Below are 23,913 nucleotides of genomic sequence, written 5' to 3'. Positions count from 1 at the left end.
ATCTCACAAAAAACAAACCTCAGAATCCCCAACCACTCCTCCAACCCCAGACAAAAAAAATCCTCTTTTCCACCATCTAAAAACATAATGTATTTTATAGCAATCAGTTCTGGCTTTTTGGCTTTTTTTAAAATTTATTGGGTTTTTTGTTTTTTGTTTTTTTTTTTAAATTTGGAATACCTACAGGTGCAGAAATTAACTTCTCCCTTTGTGACTGTTTGGCGCCTTTTGCTTTAAAAAAGAGAAATTGTGTTATTTATAATTCATGCCAAGGTCATTAAATCTAACTTTATAAGCAGTTTTGTATTTTCAAGCTTCTTTGCTTCCCCAGTGTGCTTTTCAGCAGATCTTTTCTCAAATCCTTCACTTCTTCCCTAGCAGAGGCCAGGGAAAGCTTGATGAGAATAGCCTGGAAATCCTCTCTGGTCACGTTTTTCTTAGCTCCTTGTTTTTATCTGACTTGTTTCCTGTGGGACAAAGGAGTCCCTGAACAAGATAAATAATAAAATCTTAAGTGCCTTCACAATGGACATAGGTCTGTTAGTCAGCCTCATGTGGTTAAACAAATATTCTAGGAAGCTCAAGGCAGACTAAACTTTAAGAATTACCTCGATGCCAGAGATTAAAGCTGTGTCTGCAGCCTGCACCTCATACAGAATACAAAGAGGGAAAAGATAAAAAACTAACAATTTGGTTATGTAGATTACATTCCTTTTTTCATAGCTGTCATGACTCAAGGCACAAGCAGTTTTCTACAGATCAGCTTCCTGGAAATAGAAGGGAGATAATCAGTGTAAACTTTATTTTGCCTTGCATTTGGTACGTTTATGTCAATACTGATGACTTTTGGGAAATTGTTTTGATATCAAGACTCCTAGGACAATGACTACATTATTAGTGCCAGAGAAATTATGATAAGCCTCTGACAATGTATGTTTGCACTTTGAAATTCATTTGTGCACATGTAAAATCTAGTTTGTGTCACGGGGGATTTAAACGCTTTTTATGAAATAATAGACCATTTGGTCAGGATGGAAATGGCCTCTTCCTCCTGAGAATTAAGAACCTGTCCAGTGAAAAACTGTTTTTCAGGTGGTAGCAGCTCAAACCTAAGTAATCTCTTAGTTAAGATATTTGCAGCCAGCATCCCTTGGCATGCACTGCAATGTTTGGCTATTTCTGTACTCGGGCAAAAAGAGCCCTTTTGGCCAAAGCAGGTTATTGACCACTGACTGCATTGACTTACTGAAGATGAGAAATCCAGTTTCCAGCCCAGAACATCTCCAAACTCTGGAAAGGCTGGAACAGTTGGCTTCAGACACTGTTTTGCTCAGGGGACTGATAAAATTTGTTGGGAAGTGGCTGATTCCTGGTGGGTGGGTGGGTGAGGAAGGCCAGGCCTTGTTTCTGCTCCTCAGGGTGAGCCATTCCATGCTGAGATAGCTGTGGCTGAAACACGCTGTAATCTTGTGCTGAAATGTCCTTTATGATGCCATTGCATCTGTCATGGCTCGAAACCCTCTGCCTTTCCCCTGTTACTTCTCCCATCTTATCACTGGCAAGTCCTTCCCATCCTCAAGCACAGTCCAGACACATTCAGACATCACACTTGTTTTGCCCATCTTATTAATGCTGATTTTTTCCTGTGATTCATCCTCACAGAAGCAAACTTGGAACTGAAACTCTTGGTTTTTTGCCATCTACTCTGTTTACAGCTGCCTAACCTTGACAGAGTAATTAACATCAAATCCACGGGTTGTTCCTGTTCCAAGGATTGTGTTTATTTCTCTTTGACTGAAAGGATATAGTGTCTGGTGTGAATTCTCTCTGTGATGCATTCTTATCAGCACCATGCCTCATGCAAGCACAGACAACATGCAATTTCATTACTTTTTGTTTCAGCTTTGCTAACTTCCTAACAAATTGATGCCTAAAGTTGACTTCATCAAGGAAGATGGGTTTTGGGGGAGAATTTGGGGGCGTGAGCTCAGAAAGATAATATTCCAGCTTTGCTTCTGCAGGCTGAACAATCACAATAATTTCCCTTCATATAATCTTCAGTTATCAGCTTCTTCCAACCTTAAGTTAGTACAGTCACTTGAAGAACCATTTGTCCTTGTGAAAGTTCCCATCCCCAAGGACAGGCTCAGAAAACTGATGAAATGTAGGTTCACTGCAGTCCAAGACCCAGGCATTTCATCCATCCAGGGATAAGGATGAAGACATCCTGCTGAAATTGCCCAGATTCAGATAAATTTGATCAGCGGAAACCCACAAACATTCCAATTCCAATAATAAGCCTTAGATAAGAAATATCCTTGCAGTTTGTGGTGAAAAGTGGGTAAACACAACTGAAAAGTGAGGTCTCAAGGATGAGTGTTTGATTCTGCATGCCTTAAGAGATGGGTTTTTCTGGAAGCTTTGTCCCACAGAAAATCCTTTGGTGTAGATGAGACCTGCCTGGGTTTGATGCATTGACCAAATGTGCCTGGTTCTGGTCAGCTGGTCAAACGTGCCTGGTTTGGGTCCTCTGACCAAATGTGCCTGGTTTTTCTGCACTTACCAAAATTGCCTGGGTTTGGTGAACTGATCAAATATGTCTGCTTGTAGTCCATTGAAGAAACATACCTGGTTTTGATGCACCAACCAAATGGGCCTGGTTTTGATCGATTGACCAAACTTGTCTGATTTTAGTTCATGGACTAAAGGTGCCTGGTTTGGTTAATTGATCAAATGTGCCTGGATCTGGTGCACTGATCAAATGTGCCTGGTTTTAGTCCATTGACCAAATGTGCTTGGTTTTGGTGTATTGGCCAAATAAATGTGCGTGATTTTGGTGCACTGACCAGATGTCCCTGGTTTTGGTTGATTGATCAAATGTATCTGGTTTTAGCACACATTTTAGCACACATTTTAGCACACATTTTAGAACAGATGTGCCTGGTTTTAGTCCATTGACAAAACATGTCTGATTTTAGTCCATGGACCAAGTGTGCCTGGTTTGGTTGATTGACCAAATGTGCCTGGTTTTGGTGCATTAGCCAAATTAATGTGCGTGATTTTGGTGAATTGACCAGGCATGCCTCTCACCAAATGTGCCTCATTTTGGTGCACTGACCAAATGTGCCTGGTTTTGGTTGATTGACCAAATGTCCCTGGTTGTGGTTGATTGATCAAATGTATCTGGTTTTAGCACACATTTTAGAACAAATGTGCCTGATTTTAGTCCATGGACCAAGTGTGCCTGGTTTGGTTGATTGATCAAATGTGCCTGGTTTTGGTGCATTGGCCAAATTTGACTGGGTTTGGTGTATTGATCAAATGTGCCTGGTTTTCGTGTACTGACCAAATGTGCCTGACTTTTTTGCACTGACCAAACATGCCTGGTTTTGGTCGATTGACGAAACTTGTCTGATTTTAGTCCATTGACCAAATATGCCTGGTTTTGGTGCACTGGCCAAATAAATGTGTGTGATTTTGGTGCACTGACCAAATGTGCCTGGTTTTGGTGCATTGGCCAAATAAATGTGTGTGATTTTGGTGAATTGACCAGGCATGCTTGGTCTGGGTCCTCTCACCAAGCCTGCCTGGTTCGGGTAAATTGACCAACCTGCCTGGTTTGGGTAAATTGACCAAACGTACCTGGTTCGGGTAAATTGACCAAACGTGCCTGGTTTGGGTAAATTGACCTAACCTGCCTGGTTTGGGTAAATTGACCAAACCTTGCCTGGTTTGGGTAAATTGACCAACCTGCCTGGTTTGGGTAAATTGACCAACCTTCCTGGTTCGGGTAAATTGACCAAACGTGCCTGGTTTGGGTAAATTGACCAACCTGCCTGGTTTGGGTAAATTGACCAAACATGCCTGATTTGGGTAAATTGACCAACCTGCCTGGTTTGGGTAAATTGACCAACCTGCCTGGTTCGGGTAAATTGACCAAACCTGCCTGGTTCGGGTAAATTGACCAACCTGCCTGGTTTGGGTAAATTGACCAAACCTGCCTGGTTTGGGTAAATTGACCAAACGTGCCTGGTTCGGGTAAATTGACCAAACCTGCCTGGTTTGGGTAAATTGACCAACCTGCCTGGTTTGGGTAAATTGACCAAACCTTCCTGGTTTGGGTAAATTGACCAACCTGCCTGGTTTGGGTAAATTGACCAACCTTCCTGGTTTGGGTAAATTGACCAACCTGCCTGGTTTGGGTAAATTGACCAACCTTCCTGGTTTGGGTAAATTGACCAAACCTGCCTGGTTTGGGTAAATTGACCAAACGTGCCTGGTTTTGGCGCGCTGGCAGCGATGTGCTCTGCCTGTTTCCTGCAGACACAGAGACCTGTGACTACGGCTGGCACAAGTTCCAGGGGCAGTGCTACAAGTACTTCGCGCACCGGCGCACGTGGGACACGGCGGAGCGGGAGTGCCGCCTGCAGGGAGCTCACCTGACCAGCATCCTGTCCCACGAGGAGCAGATCTTCGTCAACCGTGCGTACCCTCATCCTCACACCTCGGGGCCACCACACCAGGGACATCTGAAGGGGCCCAAGGAGGGGCATGGAGATGGGAAGGGTTTAGGCAGGAGCTGAGGTGACTCGGGCCGTTCAGTTGGAGGAGGTCAGACCTCATTGTGGTCTCCAGCGTCCTCTGAGGGGCATCTCTGATCTCTGTGACAGGGACAGGACCCAGGGAATGGCCTTAAGTTGTTGGATTTTAGGGAAAGGGTCTTTCCCCACAGGGTGCTGGGCACTGTCCAGACTCCCCAGGGAATGGGCACGGCCCCAGAGCTCCAGGAGCATTTGGACAGTGCTCCAGGGATCTCAGGGTGGGATTTTAGGGTGTCTGTGCAGGGACAGGAACTGCACTGGATGATTCTGTGGGTCCCCTCCAGCTCAAGATATTCCATGGCTCTAAACAAAAGAGGTCACTGAGGGTTCAGAGATCTCCTCACCACTCAGCTTTTACATCTCCAACTTAAAACATACCTTTAGAATCTTTAAAAAGCACACTTCATGTTATAAATGTTTACTTCTGCAGTTAATACAACTTTTCTATCACTATTAGGTTATTATTTGTTGAACAGAAAATACTTCTTGGGGGGAGGGATGAAAACAGGAACTTTTGTTTTAGCATTGAAAGTTTTTGAAACTTTTTTTTTCTGGAGACTTAAGGTATTTTGTGCATATGACATCAAGCCAATGCCATCATATATCGTGTTAGTTGGGCATAAAGAAATAGCTACTCTGTTGTATTGTAAAATTTAGATAACACTGGTCACAGCCTAACCAGAACTTGAAAAATGTGGATTAGAATATGTGTTTTTAATTTTTTTCTTTTCTTCCCCTCATATGTTCTCAGGTAGGAAGTTAATTCTCTTTGCCTTGATAGACATCACTGGGAGTGAAGACACAAGGTTGTTTAAAACTGTTAGATGAGAATCTGCATTTTTATACACATCCCAAATTAAAACCAAAAAGCTGAAAAAGAGCCTCTAAACCAGTCATTAGCACAAAGAGCAGAATATCCTTAAGAACAGGATGTCTGATTCATTCTGCATAAAATTATTTTCTTTGGTGAAATCTCTTCCATTTATGGGAAGGTTAATAAAAATGCCCTTCTGGTTCCCTAGGTATTGGCCACGACTACCAGTGGATTGGCCTCAATGACAAGATGTTTGAGCGTGATTTCCGCTGGACTGATGGTAGCCCACTGGTAAGATGCCTTTGAGCTGAAATCACTCACTCTTTTCTTTTTGTGGTGGCTTATCAAATTCCCACTAGCAACGAGGGAAGCTGCATTAAAAAACCCCCAAAACCCAAACAAAAAACAGCCAAAACCCTCCTCTGTCACTAAATATGGACCCAAGCAAACAGCCAGTAAATTCATTTTGGGACACCTAATATTTTGTGGTTTAGCTCTAAGGTCTTGTTCTTAGTTCCTGTTATTGTATGTGTGGGAACTCTCGAAGGTTTCAAATAGAAATACTCAAAACTCTGAGGCTGTGGTAATTTAAGAGTCTCTGCTGGAGCTGGTTTGTGATCTTGCCTTGCACAAGGCCATGTGTGGCAATCCTCCTCACTCACCAGCATTTTTGGGGGATGATCTGGCATTCAAGCTCTTGCCTTGCCGGGTCTCTGGGGTGCACAGAGGAGCCTCACAACTATTTCTGGAGCCTGCTCTGTGTAGCAGCTCTGCAGCAGCCATCATTAGCTGGTTCAGGGGGCCTGTGACCCATAATTCACTCATAAAATGTTAAGATGATGTTGATACCCCTTGCTGACTTAAAACAAAAAAGAAAATCAGCGGGAGAGGGAAAATGTCTAAACATTTTCGCCTACCATCAGTGAACCTAAATCAAAGAGCTGATGGACACAGGAAATGATCAAACTCTTCCCCTTTCAAAATGGTCTCTTCTGTAGGAGGAACAGGTGTTTTATTTGGTGTTGAGCACCCAGTGAAGAACATCACATCGAGAAAAAGCCCAAACTGGTTATTATTTTTCCTTCCAGCTGTGAACTTTTAAATCAGAGAGCATCTGGACACACCTGTTGTTGCTGCAGACCATGTGGCTGCTGCTGGTGTAGAAAGACACCTGGGGCAAAGCAGGCTTCATTTATTGCCATTTCATGTAGATAACCAGAGCCTTAAGTGCTCTGAAGTGGCTAATAAATGAGACATTTCTTGGGGACATGGCTGTGTGTGGTAGGTGACAGCAAAGAGGGGTGGTGAAGCTTTCTGTTGTAAGGCACCCATTGGTGGGTCCAGACACCAAGTGTAAAATAAGATAAATGCTTATATATTCCAAAGACAGAGCTGTTGTGCCATTGATGGATCACTCATGTCTAGTCGAAGGTGTTCTTGCCCATGGTCCTCCCAATCCAAACCATTTTATGGTTCTATGATTTTGAGGAAATTAAAATTAGAGCTAAGATTTTTTTTTTTAAGTTCAGGCTACTGACCTGGCACATTTTTACTGTAATTTTGAATTTTAAGAAATTAAGATATTCTAGGAACAGAGCTGTACCATCTGTCCAACAGATTTCTGCTTTGATTGATCTTTTTTTCCACCTTATTTTTCTTTCATTTTTAACAACTTCCCTCTGTCTTTTCCTTCGGAAACAATTTAGGTGTCTCTTGAAATCATTTATGTTCATTGCTTCAATAGATTTTCCTCATAACTTATTCCATATGGTTTCTGCATCCCATGGTTCTGAGCAGCTGCCTCATTTATTCATTTTTCCCTGGCTTTTAACTTATTTCTCATACTTTCTAACCACTCTTGTTGTTACAGTGATTTATTGCTTCTCTAGTAATTGATAGGAATGATAACAATTAAATATATGCATCCAATCTATTTCCCTGATGATGTCCTAAAATTGCAGTGAATTTAAATACTGTGCAGGTAGAAAATTTGCCTCTTTTATGTGTGTGCAGGTAAGCAGAATTCCTGATGGCTTTAAAAGCATTAGCATGATTTGTGATAATAAAAGTCAGCATTTTTACTGGAACACTCATGTTCCAAATTGAATTTCTGAATGTAGAGGTGGCTCTTGCCTATAGCCAAAATTTAAATAGTCTTGATGTATTTTATTTATCAGGGTTCATCTGCATTCAGCTGTTTCTAGATTTGTTTCCCAACTCTCCAAAAAAATATTATCCATCCACAATTCTATTCAACACTTCTGGCATGGGGGAAAATTTGTTAAGCCTTCTGGGGATCCCCCTGATATCAGTTTTCTTGGAGATACTATCAGAAGAGTGATTGTGCAGCTACAAGTGGTGCACATTCATCTTTATCTTGATACTTCTTTGAATTTTATCCAATAACAGCTTGGTTCAATTAAAAAAAAAAAAACCTTGCTTGCATGACTTTATGAGGTTTTATGGATTAAAAATAAACCCCTAACAGTTCTGATGCTTCTTAGACCTAAAAGAAAAAGCAAATTAACAACAATGACAACAACATCAAGACATGGTGTGGGTGACAGCTTTCTCTTTCACATGAATTGTCTTTCTGAACCAAAACAAGCCCCTAAAATTGGGAATTGGGAATGCTTGTAACACAAGCTCCACTACTGGAAACACAGAAAAGGGTTTATATTACTTTGGTACTAATTTCCCACCAACATAAGGAAACCAACAGAAATATGCAGCACAGTGACAGCAACTCCTTTGCCAGGTATTTTATTAGCAATTTTGGGAAAAGGGATAAGATACCTTTTATTTCTGTATTTCTTTGCACCTAAAATGTTTTCCAGCCAATGGGTTCAATGGAAGGAAATAATTATTTTTTTTTACATTTTAAGCCCATGACAAGTTGTGTTTCTCCAGGTTTTTTCAAACTGAGGCCAAGAGCCAGCCACCATTCAACATGATATTTGGCCAAAGCATGTGAATGAGAATACAGAATTAAGGTTCTTGCTGGAAAACTTACACTGAACCTAAAGTAGCATTGACAGGCCCTCAGCTCTTCTGAAAAAGACAGTTTAGTCAGCCACTTTTGATACCTTGGAATTCTTCCTTTTTCACCACTATAGAAAATGCTCTCTGCTAACAATTCATCAAATCCAGCAGCAGCAGTCAAAAAAAACAAAACAAAACAAAACAAAACAAAAAACCCACCCCCAAAAACAATCAAACAAACAAACAAAAACCCAACAAAACCCAAAAAACCTTGTATTCCTGAGCACATTTTTTGTGTTTCAACTGGAATTTATGCTGAACTTGGAAAAATAGTGCCAGTAAGCAAGTTTTGGAGAAGATGAAGAATGATATGGTAAAATCACACTCTGGCTCTCAGAATTCCTGGAGGAATTGGTGTCTTGAACAATGAAGCCAGTACACTCAAATTCAATGAGAAAGCAAGAAATAGTATTTAAATCTTCTTGGCCCAAATGATTTTTGTCCCTATTTGCATCAAGTCTGTTTTCCATAAGAAACTCCACAACCTTTTAGGACAAGAAAAATTATCCTAATAAAATAGAAACAGGACCACTCCTAAATCACAGTATTGGAGATTCTGCTCCTAACTTGAGGAGGCTTTTTGATCCACCTCACTGAAATGTCTGATGCATTACCATCTGTGAGATTTCAGGGGGGGTTTGGCAAGTTTATTTCTTAACTGTAAAGTGGTTTTAATTCAAAACCAGTTAGCAGTTTCCTGCCTTTCAGGCAAAATGGCACAGTCTTGTGCAGATAAAACCTCACCATCTGCTGGTAAAACACATTTTCAGCTTGTTGTACCCACTGCAACCCAAACACAGACTGGGCTTGAGAAGAGCAAAATTACTTGAATAAAGTCATTGTGTCCCACCTCTCATGCCCTAAAGTTTAATTGTCAGCTCAGGTGGCATTTTCCATAAAGAAAATAGTTTTTTTTCCCCCAGAAGTATTTCCTTATATTTGTCTTTCTTTTTTTGAATTTTCTTTTAAAAAAAAAAAAAAAAAATTGGGATCTTCTTGGCTAAGGCCAGAATTTATCTTCAATTTCTCCTTGGCTAACTTAGGGCACATTGTCCAATCAGCAGAATAAAATAGGCTATAATTACAGTAAGCTGTGGGATTCAATGTCTGCTCACATGTATCTGTTTTTTTCTGATTTGCTATGCTGTTTCTGGGTGGCAAGGAGCAATCATTTCTCATCTACATCATGTCCCTGCTCTCTCCCTTCTTTTTTTTTTTTATTTTTTATTTTTCAATTCCTCTTATTTTTCTTTTCTGCTTTTGAAAGAAAGAACTTTTCAGTGGTTCTGTTGGTTGGGAGAGACGGAATTAATGTTCTGGAGCTGATGAGCCACACAACAGAACAAATTTTGGACAAAAAAAGTCCAGCTGGAGATGAGGGGACACTGCCACAAGTCTGGGAGCAAACTGGCAAATCTGCCTGGTCCCTGATTTCAGATAATTTGTCCCAAAAGTGTTGGTGGTGAGAGCAGGCCCTGAGGTGTGTTCAGAGAACTCGCAGCACCCCAGCTCTTTTAGAGCTTTGTTATTCATTACCTCCTGGAAATCAAGCCAATTTCTGCTCAAGATGTTTCAGGTATGATTACATTGATAGATTCAAGAGGCAGGGGAGAATAATACAGTGGTTTTTAGAGCATGTTTTCCTAGCTCTGCTTTTCTTCTATTCAGGGCTGTTCTGTTGGCTTTGGTGTTGGAGAACATTATTTTCCCTCTGATTTACATTCTACAGTGCAATGAAATATGTAGTTTTTATTTACATTTAGAAAATTACAGAATCCAAACTGTTCTTGCACTTCACTGTAGACTTTTCTCCCAGCATTTCTCTAACAGTGAACAACTCCTTTAAGTATGTATCAAGGACCATCTTCATCCCACAATTATCTATAAGGCTCTAAGCAGCAAAAACAAACACAGTTGGGAAAAGGCACAGGAGAAGGAAGGAAGGCCCAGACACTCACAGCTGTGTGAGCAGAGGAATTTGCCTTCTTGGATCTTTTTATACTTGAAATGTGATGCAATACAGACTGCAGAACAACAAAACTTACATTATCAGAGGAGGCATTTAATAATTGATCAAAGGGAGAGAGGACACAAGGGGATGCTTGAAAATATGCCAGTGAAATCGAATTTAAATAATTCACTTAGCTCTGTGAATGGTAACTTTTACAGCTGTAAAGCACACCCATCCAAACAGAAAAAAAAAAAAAGGGGGGGGGGGAAAAAAAATCTGGTGTTGCTTTTGGCAGCTCCCCTTTTGTGTTTGCTGAGGACCCTTGTGAGCAGGCACAGCAGACAAGGAGCCCTTTGGAGCTATTCATGTTATGGATTAAGCACATACAGCAACTTGGGGCTGTGCCCAGGGCCCCCTGCCCCACGAGGGGGGTTACTCACATCCCCTGGAAAACGCTGCTGATAATTAGTGCTTTGTAGGGCGGTGAGCTCACTGCCATTACATAAGATTAGTGCTGTAATAAGGAGCTGGCCAGAGTCTGTGGCCAGATTGTCTGTCACTGGGAGAATGCTGCCAGCCAGGAAAGGGACAGGGCATGTTGCCACTTTTAAAGCTGTCCAGAGACCCTGCCTTGGTTTTTCCTGCCCTTCAGCACAGGGGTGTTTATGCTTTGTGTTCTGGTTCCTCAGGCTGTCAGTGTTAGGTAGCTACATTTAAAAAAAAAAAATAAAAAAAATTAAAAAAAATTTTAAAAAAAAGAAGGAAAACACCCCAGAAACTTAATTCTGGCAAAAACAAAGCCCTCTCTTTTTCTTCCATTATTGGTGAATCAGAAGGCTTTAACTTGAGCAAATCTGTAACTGCACCCGTCTCAGAAAGAGTAACTCCATTGAACAAACACACACACACACAAAACCCCCAAAACCTTCAAAAGGCATGGAGTATTGTAGTGAAGGAGCCTGCCTCTGAGGGTTAACTAAAGCAAACAAACTAAAAAAGTGCTGTAGTCAGCTGCAAACAAAAAGCTCATTGTGCCCATGTCCCACAGGATCCTTGGAGATTTTAAACCTACCAAATGTTTTGGTTCTGTGCTGCAGTCAGTCATTATGGCCTCTTTTTAAGATGCTCATTTGACCCACGTTTAAATGGAGGAGAACTATATAATGTTATTAATGACAGGTATATTTTTGATTCAGGATGTTGTAATGAGGGCCTCTTGGACAAAGTGGGGTTTTGTCTTGTTTTTACCAGGGGGGTCAGCAATTACTTCAGAGACTTGTTACTGCTGGGCTGAAATTACTCGTTACTCTGGGCTAAAATTCTTGGACAGCTTCAAACTTGTAGTAATTGTTGACAAAGTGCAGGATTTTTCCTTCTTTTATTTTATTTTTTTTTTCTTTTATCTTTTTCTTTTTTTTTTCCCAGTGGCTCTCCTGCTAGCTGTGCACAAAAAGATTAAATCACACCCCACAAAATTTGCATCACGCTGATAATATATATTCATGTCAATGTGACTCCAAAACATTCATGAATTGCACCAAACCAGCACTTACCACCCTACTTCCTTTGCCACTCTGTTTTAACATGATTTCTCAGCTGCTAAAGTGACTTCTGAGAGCCCATCACACACAGCATACCCTCAAAATTGAACTGTACAGTGTGTGATGAAAGCTATTATTCTGAAAACAAAACATGGTAAAGAACAGGTAAAAGTCCACGGCTTCATTTAGCCTTGAAAGAGTTAATGAAAGAAGTTTCTTTAAGGAATAATTATAATTTTGGAGCAAGTAGACAGCGTCACCTAGTGGGTTTTCTCTGCCACACTCACCCTTTCCTGCTTTTCATGGAAAAATCGTCATTCTATGGTATGTTTTAAAAACACCCCAGAGCTGTGCTCCACCGTGCAATCATTTATTCCCAGACTATAGGACTGACAGTGCTTTTATATTTCCATTTCATAATGTAGCCTTTTTTCCACTGATTCAGTTTCAATTCGCTAGATTTCTTTCTCAAATAATTTCTTTTTGCAGAGCTCTTCCTGCTTATTCAGTCTGCAATCCCTCCTTGTGGGTACCCACAGATGCACACAAATTTATGTTTTCCAGAGTCCCTTTCTTTTTTTTGCAAGCTGCTGCACAGGACTCAAAAAGTTTCTCAGTACATTCCATCTCTCTGTTACCAAAAAACCCAACCCCTGCAAGTGAATTCTTTTGCAGAAGTACTTAGCAAAGCTCCTCCTGGGAATTTTGTCTTGCTCACTGTGTGACTCAGTCATGGGGAGTGTTGGGTTCCTGCCTGGTCCAAACCCTGCCAGTTTCCCAAATCCTATGAAAATAAAACTCAGATTAGGAGCTAAAGGGAAGGCATTCAACCAGAACCTAAAAAAATATATCAGGGTCATGACATGTGATTTTTTGTGTGTACTTCTAGATAGGTTTAAATAATCAAATTGATTTGAGTTTCTCCCAGCAAAGATTTATGCACACTCTTGATCCCTCCTTCAGGCAACTGTTTCAGCATCTGTCTGAATTCTGCATGTGATCTTTCCTGTGATGGTCCCCCTAAAGCCATGATCCATGCCTTTAAATCAAGATGTGTGCTTAAACTCTCAGTGAATACAGTTTTTACTCTTAAGAACACTTTTGGTGAGTTCTGTCAGACTGCTTCCATTCATAAAATTAAACAGAAAAACCCTTTGCAGGGCTGGAGGAAATTTCAGTGGAACAAAGCCTGCACTATAAGATAACTTATTGTCTTTCCCATGTAAAAATGCATTTAAATACTAGCTGACCTTAATGGAAGTATTTCATACGTTGCCAAATCTTCACAGAAATCTGATTTTTTTTTCCTGTGGAAAAGAAATGCAATCCTGTTTCAACTTCCCAAGTGTCTCCTGTAACAGCATCAGTGCTGTAGCAGCATGAGTCACACATGAGGGTTTCCTGGACTGATGCATGTGCTCATTGTAACCTCGTGCTGATCTTGTTGAAGTTCAGCCACTGAGTAATCCTCGAGACTCACTGAAAGTGAGATATAATTTTTACTTAAGCTGTCCAATTACAACAACCCCCATAGTGAGGGACTCATTCAGGGCCTTTCCTGATAAAGATTTCTGAGACTTTGTCTGCTATTGTTTTGAAAAAGAATAAAAAAAGTGTATTTCTGTTCTTATCAGAGGTATGGAAGGAGAAGAAAAGGGTGATAATAAGGTTTGCAATAGTGGTTTCAGCTTAGTGTTAAATAGCAGGCAGGAAATGTTGCTTCACTTCCAGATGAAATGGCACAAAAAGTATCCAATCAACCAGTCCCTACCTCTTCCATTTTTATTTTTTCTTTAAGTTGCCTCATTAGTCTTGCATTAAGGAGGAATCAGATAGGGAAGCAGCCAGAACTGAAGAAAATAAAAATCAAAACTGCAAGCTCCAAAACCTGACAGCTTTGTAGAGACAGCTTACTTAAACATGCTGAAAACATGTTTCCTTTCCCCAGAAGGAAAAGCCTTAACCTATAAATCTAAATAGATGTATTTCAAGTAAATTATTTCCTAGATTCAGTCGTGTGCTGAAGATTACTGGCCTTTACACAATACCAAGGTCGAGCTGTAAAGTTTTGTTGGCTTCAGTAGTTCTTTATTGTGAATTGTTAAACACAATGCTCGTTGGCTGTTTTGGAATGCAAAATCCAATGATCGATCTCAGGCACTTAATGAGCCTTTTGGAGGTGAAGGAAGGGCTGGAATTTCCAAAGGATGTCTCAAAGGTGAGATACTCCTGGATTCACTGGGCAGTGCAATAACCTGAAAGAGCTGAGTGGATTACCCCTCAGTAAAGAAATGAGCCCATCAAGAAAGGCTGCTTATCTGGGAATTTAAATAATAAATCTCCCACGAGGTAGGGTCCTCTCCACAATGGGAAGATTATGCTCCTTCTGTTTAATTAGCATCTGATTGAGGATAGGTAGTGACTGGCTAATAAAATTTTGTGCTTTGCAGCCCTAGCTGGAGTCCTGGCTTTTTTAGCTCCTTTCATGTGACAAGTCAGTCTGCCACCCAAAAGGACTGTGAGTTTATGCAGTGCCTTATAAGGAAATCCTCCCCAAAAATGTGGAACTTAATAAAATGTCCTCATGGGCTTTTGAAGCCATCATATCCAAACTCCTCCTGTGAGGCAAGAGAAGACATTTTCCCTGTTTTATGGGCTGTGAATGGACAGCCAAATGCATTATCTAGTGCCACGTAGGAAGCCTGAGGAGTGAATCAGAACTCAGCTCCAGCTCTAAGTCATGGACCATCCACACGCTGCAGGAAAATTTTCAGGGCCTTTTAGCAGAGAAAGCCAGAACAAATAAATGCAATGTGACAGAGAAGGCTTTGATTTCAACAATAAAACCAAAAAAGTACAAGCAAGATTAACTAATTGTTACGGTATAATTGAAAGCATAAAGAGTATAAACTCCAGTTTTCATCAGTTGGACATTTGGGCTTGGAGCATCCTGGTTTGGTGGAAGGTGTCCCTGCCCGTGGCAGGGGGTGGGATTGGATGATTTTAAAGGTTCCTTTCAACCCAAGCCGTTCTGAGATTCTGTGATTGCTCTGAACCTCCCTTTCCATAGCCACCTCAGCTGGAGGAGAAGTGTGGTCAGCCAAACCTCCTCCTCCTCCTACAATTTTGTGTCTTGTACATAATTAAGATTATATGTCCAGAAATGTACATTCTGGAAGTGCTTTGCATTTTAATATAGAGAAAAAATTTATATCTGTTGTGGTAATGTTGCTTAAAAACCACAGTAGTGACAGTTCTTAGCAATCACCCTGTGTCAATATTTCTGATAAGGATTAAAAACCTTACAGCAACTTTTCTTCCATGTATTCACTAAGTATGTGATTCTATTTAGGTTTTGTCTAATGAATGATACAGCTAAAAGCATTGCCAAAGGCTTTTTCCCATTAATTTTTTGCTGATGTGGGTTTACTGGAGATGGTGCAGTCACCCAGATCTACACTAGTGAAAACCAGATTCATGCCCATGCTCATGCAAAGATCTAGCCCATAAGAGAAAAGCAAAATATTAGTTTATTAGTCTAGTAGCCTATTCCACTCAAACTGTGAGAATCTCCTTATATCATTGTCCCATTATCAGTGTCTAAATAAGGAATTGAAAAACTACAGAGGGGCTGGGTGGAGACCTAAGAAAGCAATTCAGCAGTCTGGAACTTCCTCTGCTAAGCAATTCTGGCACCAGACCCAGGCAAAATCAGAGCTCCCCAGCCAAAATAAATCTGTGCAATGACGATATCAGATGTGAGGTAACAGCAAGTCATGCTGGAGGACATCAGACATTCTTGAACAAACCACAGGGCCTAGCTGTAATACTTTGCCACTAGGCTGCAGCCCTGCCAGCTAAGCAAACACAAATTCTGGAGTCGTTTTGGCAAGGCAAGTAAGAGCATATGGAGTCTGTGTGCTGGGGGTGGGAGCTGGCAGGCTGCTGAGCACCTCCAGCCACACGCCCAAATAGCCACTAAATATCCTTCATTCCCACACTCTCATCCCTGTGCAAGCAAGCAGCTCTGCAGTGTCATTCCCACTAGAAACAGCTGCAAGGCTTGTTGAAATCTTTCCTTGCCTCTCATCAGTGTTGGTGAAACATTCTGCCACTGACCTTATAGTTTAATTTTTGTGTGCATCTATGCACACGGTCTTGAAAGTGAATGGATCCTGGACTTGAGTGAATGAGTTGGTGTAATTAAGGACTGTTAAACACTGAAAGTTGAGATGGAGTTAATTTAGTTCTGTATGAAAAGGGGGATGTTTTATTAGAGGTAATAAATTCAGTGCAGAACAAATTTATTCAGACTGTGCTGGTTAAAGTGCCTGGATAATTAAAACCCCTGATGGGTAAGATGACACGTGGTAGGAAAAGGTTAAGTATTTAACACATAAGGTAAATACTACTCGTGTGGGGTATGTTAACTTTATTTGTAAAATGTGTTCACCCAGGCAGTGAAGAAGGCTTATTTCACAAAGTAAGAAAATAGAAAGCTAAACTTCTGTGACATTTATTCGGGCCAGCTCTAGTCAGAAAGATGTAAGCACTGAGGAAATATAAGCACTGTAGGAACTGTGTCATTTTGCCCATACAAGGGGTTTGCTGCCTGGTTAATGTCTGGCATTTATGTGAATTCCAGTTCTTACAGATATCTATTTTTATCCTTCCCTAAATTCTTCCTGGAGTGACAAAACAGAAATCCCAGCGAAAATCGTTAGGAGTGGTTTCCAAATATTCTCTCACTTTTCTTGACATAACATTATGCAAATCTCAGACTCCTAACTTTGTTTGGGAACAAGGTGAGGGATTATCCCACCTCTGCTAGCTGCCAGGACAGGAGGCAGTGTTCCCTGGCAAGAACTGCTGCATAAGTTTCAATCAGTCTGACAAAGGTGCTGCTACTTCTGCTGATTGATTGGAAAAACAGACTGAATCCTCCCAAATTTTCATCCAAAAATGACATTGTGCTGGTATTTCACAGCCATCCAAAGGTTCTTTTGTGAGTTTTTTGTTTGTTTGGCACATACACAAAAACCATGTATTTTGAAGAAGCACTTCCTGCTTTTATTCATACATTTCATAGATGTTTGAGGCTGCTTTTTCAACAGAGGGCAGAATTTGAATCACCACTTCTAAAGCTGAGCAGCTGCTGTCTGTGCTCAGTCTGCCACCTAGCATTTTTAGTGGAAACACCAATCTCCAGCAGTTTTGGGGGCCACATTCTGACTCTTTCACTGATGTTGTGTCTAATTCTGAACACCATCCTGTAGAATGAGTTCATTAACTGAATAAAGTCAGTCTGGATTATTTAAATCAGACTTTCATTATTGATGACATCCTATGTAATAAATAATCCAAGTCTGGGAAGTTAGTCTGTAATTTCTCACTTAGGAAATGTGCACTAATAAGGGTCGTGGACTATTTACTCTGTTTTCTTGCATTCTCCTTGATATCATTTATGTAGGAAAGATTGTTTTTGACACACTTAGGATCCAGTTTTGCTTGTGTCTCTTTGCTTTGTTCACCTGACGTCAGTTTACAGTAAATGAGAAGTTAGACCAGGATATTGTTCCCCTTGAGATAATCTTTAGTATAGTGGGAGAATATTATAAATCTACCTTTGTTTAGCCCAGCCTAAATCAAACAGTTGAGATTGCTTTATCACAGGTGATATCATGTGCTCTTTTGTTAATGCAAATATTCTCCAGCACTAGGAATGATGGTTTTGCTTCTCTTTTCTGCAGCAATATGAGAACTGGAGACCAAACCAGCCAGACAGCTTCTTTTCTGCTGGAGAAGACTGTGTTGTTATAATCTGGCATGAGAATGGGCAGTGGAATGATGTCCCATGCAATTATCACCTTACTTATACCTGCAAGAAAGGAACAGGTACAAATTTGCAGTTACAAAAGCATCATTTGCTAAATTACCATTCAATACTTTTTACCATGCTCTTTGGACCTTATTTTCAAAAAGTTTCTACATTTTGAGCAGTCTGTCATTAAGGATGACATGAAGAGTCCTGAAAAGAGGACTTTTTCCTTTAATGCTTGTAGTAACTTCACTGATTTTCATGTTTCTGAAAAGCAACTTCTTCGTGTGACCATGCCAACTTTTTGGCTTGAATTCACATTTAGAGTTTAAACCAAAAAGGCAATACTGACCACAATATCTGCCAGTTTCCAATTTCCACTACTGTTGGTTTTGGTTTACAAGCCTGGAGATCTACAGGACAGACTGATCCCCCCTGTCCTTGTCTGATGTTCCTCTTGGGAATCCAGCTCAGAACCCAGTCCCAGCTCAAACGGAGCTCACAAACTGAAATTTTGGGTGATGCTCTCTCTTCCTTCCAGTGGCTTGTGGCCAGCCTCCTGTGGTGGAAAATGCAAAGACCTTTGGGAAGATGAAGCCTCGCTATGAGATCAACTCCCTCATCAGATACCACTGCAAGGATGGTTTCATCCAGCGCCACATCCCGACCATCCGGTGCCAGGGCAACGGGCGATGGGACATGCCCAAAATTACTTGCATGAATCGTGAGTTCTCTGAAAGGAAACCAGCAGCAAATCAGAAATACTGGGCTAGTTGAAGATTTATAAGTAATGAGTGGGTATTTTAAGAGAGGAGCCAATCTAGTAGGACAGAAACAGATTATAGGGGGAAAAGCACCAAGCCTCCGAAACAAAAAGAAATTTTCCTCTTCTGTTTCTACTGATGATTTGGAGTGGCTACCTAAAACAGAGGCTAGACAAGATTAATAGAACAAGAGTAGGTATTTATTAAATGCCTTCAATAGGTACACTTTGGACTGTCAAAAATCTCCAGGGGGCTACACCCAAGGTAGATGGTGGTCACGAGTTTTTCACACAGTTATAAGTTTAGTCCTTTTACATATTAGGAGTTAATCCTCCAATTACAGCTTCAGGTAATGAAGTTATATTCCCCCAGTTTTTCCCCCAAATTCACTTTTGTTTATACTTTTTGTAGGCCTGAGGCTGTGGGGTACCCTTTGATTTCAGGCCTAGAGGAATTGTCTGGCCAAAATATGGAGACAATAACACTGTATATGGAGTTTAAAGTTATACACTAACACTTTACAGAAATTGAAAAATATAAAGGCTAAAATCTTAAGGCATCACTACAGAAGGCATTAAGATTATTTGAAAGTTAGGAAATCCTAGAATCAGGTTCTTAATAATGCTAATGATTCTTTCTGCAGCTGTGTGCATGCCTGTAACACTGCCACAGCTCCAGTTAATAATTTGTTAACCCTCTAATTAACCAAGAATAAATACAACCGAGTAGTGTACTGCAACCAGCCCATCCACAGCTTAATTTTAATCAAATTTCCCTTTTTTCCTCCCTTCTCTCTGCAGCCTCCACATACCAAAGGACTTACTCTAAGAAATACTACTACAAACACTCCTCATCAGGCAAGGGGACGTCGTTAAACTCATCCAAGCACTACCACCGCTGGATCAGGACGTGGCAGGACTCCAGGCGCTGAGAGCTAAATGGTGAATTGGGGATTTCCACCATTTCAGCCAAAGTCATAACTTTCTGTGCCTTTTTCTATCACTTATAGGAGTATTATCGAATCGTTTTGAAAACTATGGACTGCAGTATTCACGGCGCGTTTTGCAAAAAAAAAAAGAAAAAAAAAGAAAAAAAAAGGAAAAAAAATTAAAATTACGGTGTTTATCAGAAAATTTAAGAAATAAAAAAAAAAAAAGAGGAGAAGTGCTTATGGGGATAAAAGGAAACCATTTCCAGCCTATAAAGATTATTTGTTTTCTATATGCCATCGGTGTGGACCATTTTATGATATGTACCAGCCTTCTGCAATATTTAAACAGCTCAATTTTAGCACCAATGAAAATGTAAATAAGATGATTTTAATGTTGTTTGACTGTGTGTTGTTTTTAAAATCCTGTATATAAAATGAAAAGTCACACTAATTTCAGGCATATTTATGGTTAGAACGGCCTCAGAGGTCTTCAGTCATTTATGACGTTGTTTCTGTGTTGTTTACCTAGGCTGGAAATGGTTGAAATAAAGACTTCACTGACTGAAATTTGCAATTATCAGGTGAAGATAAACACACAAGTGACATGACTTTTTTTTTAGTTTTTTTTTTTTTTTAATTAATTTTTAAGTGGGAGCTGTGCCAATTCCTACCCAAGGTACAGTTTGTGTCCCATGAGATGAAAAGTTTAGACAGAGCACACAAAAGTGGCATGGAGCATGAACTAGGGACTGCAGTATGGAAAGTTTTTTTCTGCTCTCCATTCCAGCTTCAGCATATGTGAGAAAGGACTGCCTGGAGAAGTTGTGTATGACAAGGAGAGCCTGTAAAATTCCAAGTGCTAATACATTAACTTTATCAACCAGGGCCACTTTTTTTTTTTTTTTTTTGAGAAGAAAAGAAAGGAGAAAAGGAAAAAATTTACTTTCACAATATTAACCACAAGGTCTATATTACAGGTCTCTGCATTCTAAAATGGAGGTAGACCTGGTGTTTGGGGGATTTTTTTTTTGTAGAAAACAAACAAAAATCAAAAAAGTAAATAATTTTGTATATATAACCATTTTTTAATCTTTTTATAAAGTAATGAATGTTTGTGTATGAATGCTGCAGCTGTGAAGCGTACATAAATAAATGAAGTAAGCCATACTGATTTAATTTATTGGATGTTATTTTACCCATACAAAGAAGATTCAAAGAGCTCACCAGTGCAGTATTAGCCCCTGAGCTCCACTTTTGGAACCATCTTTCAGTTCAACTTGCTCTTTTTCCTCAGAGAACAAAAATTCCTGCTAAACAGGATCATTTGTTGGCGGCTAGATGGGTGAGACCTGTGAAGAAGAATCAGGATCTTGGCTTTCTCTAAAGAAGTGTGTGCACAGATTGGTTCTAGGTTGTAGTTTGGTGCAGTGTGTACGTAGGAGTTTTCTGTTGTGATTTCTTGCCCGGGTCAGTGCCACCACTGACGTCGAAGTGTCCAGTGAGAGCGGGAGGTGGCGTTTGAAACGGCCTCCCCACGGAAAGGACTGCTATTCCTGCAAAGTGCCTTGCACACCTTTGGGCACAGGACATTTAAAAAAAAAAATAATAAAAAATTTAAAAAAGGAAAAAAAAAATAATAAATATTTAAAAAAAAAAAAATTGAAAATAAAGTAAGTTCCTTAGGATGTACCTTTTAAAGTAACAAGAAAAACACACGCACGAGGCGCGAGGTTTACGCCTTTGTGTCTGTGTGGGGTTGTGGTGGGGAAAAAAAATTTAAAAATGAGAGGGAAAGGAGAAGAATTGAAACCCAGCCAACATGGCAGAGCTGCCCATGGGGTGACCTTGCCACAGCTCAGACATCATCCCCTGACCCAGAGGAATGGCAGAGGCTGCTCCCCACCCTCGTGGCGGGTTGGCTGGTCTGTTCCCACCCCTCACCCCCAAACAATGCACATAATACTTTTCTCTATTTATATTATTATCTTGTATAGTGTATAATGTGAATGTCTGGGGTTTGGTTTTATTTTTTTTTTTCTTTTTTTGTGAATGAAAGTCTAAAATCTTTGTAACTTTTATATCTGCTTCTGTTTCACCAAAGAAACAAGGTTTTGCTATACTGTGACTTGTCTTGTTATTGCATGTCTTCCTGTTTAAATCTATGCAATGTGATTTTTTTCATATGAATACAACTCAACCATCAGGTACTTCAAAATTACCATGGGCTTTGTCAAATGCCCACTGGAGTCAAAGAGTCAGCTGGCTGAACTTTAGTAGGTGCTGGATTTGACTTTATATGAGCAGCTTTAGGGGATATTTTAAGATATACATTGTATGTTTTGAAGTCGATTATTGCTTGTAAAAGTCAAGGCTCTGTTCATAAATATACACTACTTTACACATCACTTCCTTGTACCAGAAACACACAGAACAGAAAATATATTTTAACACTTTGCAAACTTTCTCACCATATGTATAAAAAACCCTGCATAGATTTGTTGTTTTCTTGTCAACTTGTTGGATTTAAACAATGTTGTAAGACATTCAGATAACATTGTGATTGTAGTTTTAATTAGGTTAGATGCAGTGCGTATATTGATTTTTTTTCACCTCCTTCTATTAAGCATAATAAAATAGGACTGACAACATTCCTTATTAAAAAGAAAAAAAAACCACAAAAAAACCCTAAAAAAACCTGTCACCCATGCTTGTTTATTTAGACAGGGAATGGCAAGTAATTCAGCTCTGGAGAATTTTTCTAATATTGATGTAAATCCCAAAATATTTCTGTACCAACACCCTGCAAAATGCACACACTCGTGTCACTGGGCTGGCTCTGCTGTGAAGCCAGGTGCTGCCACTACAAATGCCACCATCCTGGAGCATCCCTGACTCCAGTGGAACAATGTTGGGGTTGGAGAGGAGGGACAGAAGCAAAACCAGAGATGTCACAAGGGCTGGAGAGCCAGGACAAAGTTGGATGGCTTCAAACAGAGAGAGGGCAGGGCTGGGGGGGATTTGGGCAGGAATTGTTCCTGGCAGGGTGGGCAGGGCTGGGATGGAATTCCCAGAGCAGCTGTGGCTGCCCCTGGATCCCTGCAGTGCCCAGGGCCAGGCTGGACACTGGGGACAGTGGAAGTGTCCCTGCCGTGGCTGGGGTGGCACTGGGTGGGATTTAAGCTGTTTTTAACCCAAACTATTCTCTGATTCTGTAATCTGAATACAGATTTTGCATTTTTCTGTGCCCATGACAGTCTCTGCTGAGTACTCAGTGCTGCTCTGAACTCCTCCTGTCCCCTCAGATACCAACAGAGTTTGAATTCCTGGAGTAACTCTTCTGGGAGAGCTCCTCAAACAGCAAGAGAAGTGCTGGCTGGGGCACACATTCCTTTTTTCCAGATGCACCCCAACAGATGCATTCATGAAATGAGCTGGAGACAGAACTCCTTTGATTTAATGGGATCTCCTGCCTGAGAGATCACAACTCATCAGAGGCTGGGCATGGAGGAAACAAGTCTTTGGAATTTTCTGTAGGAGAAAACAAGTCTTAGGAACTGCAGCAGAGGGGCCAGCAGCATGCAGGCAGGCTGGCAGGGGCTGCCAGTGGAAAGGCTTTGCTGCCAAGAGGGCTTTGGCATCAGAAATTGCTTTGCCAGGGCAGTGGCTGGAGGAGAATTGAGTTTCACCTACTGTTAAGGTTAATGGGATGCCTTTTCTAAAAGAAAATTCTTCATTTCTGTAGCTGGCACCTCTGCCCTGAGCACAAGCAGAGTCCGTCCCTGGGTCATGGGAGGTGAAACAGCTGGTGCAAAATGGCAAATCCATTATTTTCCAGAGAAAACACACAACTTGTGTTACTGATTTTAAGCAGTGACGTGTGCAGGGCTCCACGAGCACGTTGCTCTTCCTGATGAATGATGAAAAAGATACAAACAGTGCTTGGAGGAGACATGGACAAAAGCTTAAAGGCCACACAAAGCTGTTAGCACAGCAGAGACAAGAAGTAAGGACAGAAACATCATCCAGAAACATCTGCCCTCCAGCAGCAGGCCTGGAAGGAAACTTAAAACCTTGTACAGAGCAACTTTATGGCAAATTTTCTTTTCCATAAGAAATAAATATTTCCATATGGGGAAACCAACAGCTGTTTGTGCTGTAGAGGCTCAGTGACTGTGTAAATGCTGATAAAACAGAGAGGCAGAGCCCTGAGCTCTATGAGAGAGGAATTTATTGCCAGGGCAGGAACAGACCCATGACAATACCAAAATGCCTCTGGATTTCCAGGTGCCAAAAGGTGGGAGAAGTGAAGTGAAGCTGAAAATGGCCCAGCAGCTGCCTTCTGTGGTGGCTGGGGGAGAAAGTAAAAGGAAGACAAACACTTTTGGTGGTCCTGCATGGATGCAGCAGTGCAAGGAGCAAGGCTGCTGGGGTCAGGCTCTGGAAGTGCTGAG

At 40.8% G+C, this 23,913-nt stretch overlaps 1 protein-coding gene across 1 annotated transcript in view; it reads left to right on the top strand.

Moving 5' to 3' along the window:
• The window catches only part of VCAN (versican), a 98,781-nt gene extending 77,116 nt beyond the window's left edge, over window positions 1-21,665 (top strand). Inside the window, exons 11-15 of the mRNA XM_056514411.1 lie at window positions 4,324-4,482; window positions 5,624-5,706; window positions 17,700-17,844; window positions 18,309-18,491; window positions 19,332-21,665. Coding sequence (XP_056370386.1) covers window positions 4,324-4,482; window positions 5,624-5,706; window positions 17,700-17,844; window positions 18,309-18,491; window positions 19,332-19,462 — 701 coding nt within the window. The 3' untranslated portion in view covers window positions 19,463-21,665. The remainder of the gene's footprint in view (window positions 1-4,323; window positions 4,483-5,623; window positions 5,707-17,699; window positions 17,845-18,308; window positions 18,492-19,331) is intronic.
• Window positions 21,666-23,913: the final 2,248 nt, after the last annotated feature.

This window comes from Oenanthe melanoleuca, chromosome Z (genome assembly GCF_029582105.1).
Source record: "Oenanthe melanoleuca isolate GR-GAL-2019-014 chromosome Z, OMel1.0, whole genome shotgun sequence".
NCBI classification, from domain to species: Eukaryota; Metazoa; Chordata; class Aves; order Passeriformes; family Muscicapidae; genus Oenanthe; species Oenanthe melanoleuca.
Note: the sequence above shows the minus strand (reverse complement) of the source record. Positions and strands in the feature narration are given on the sequence as shown.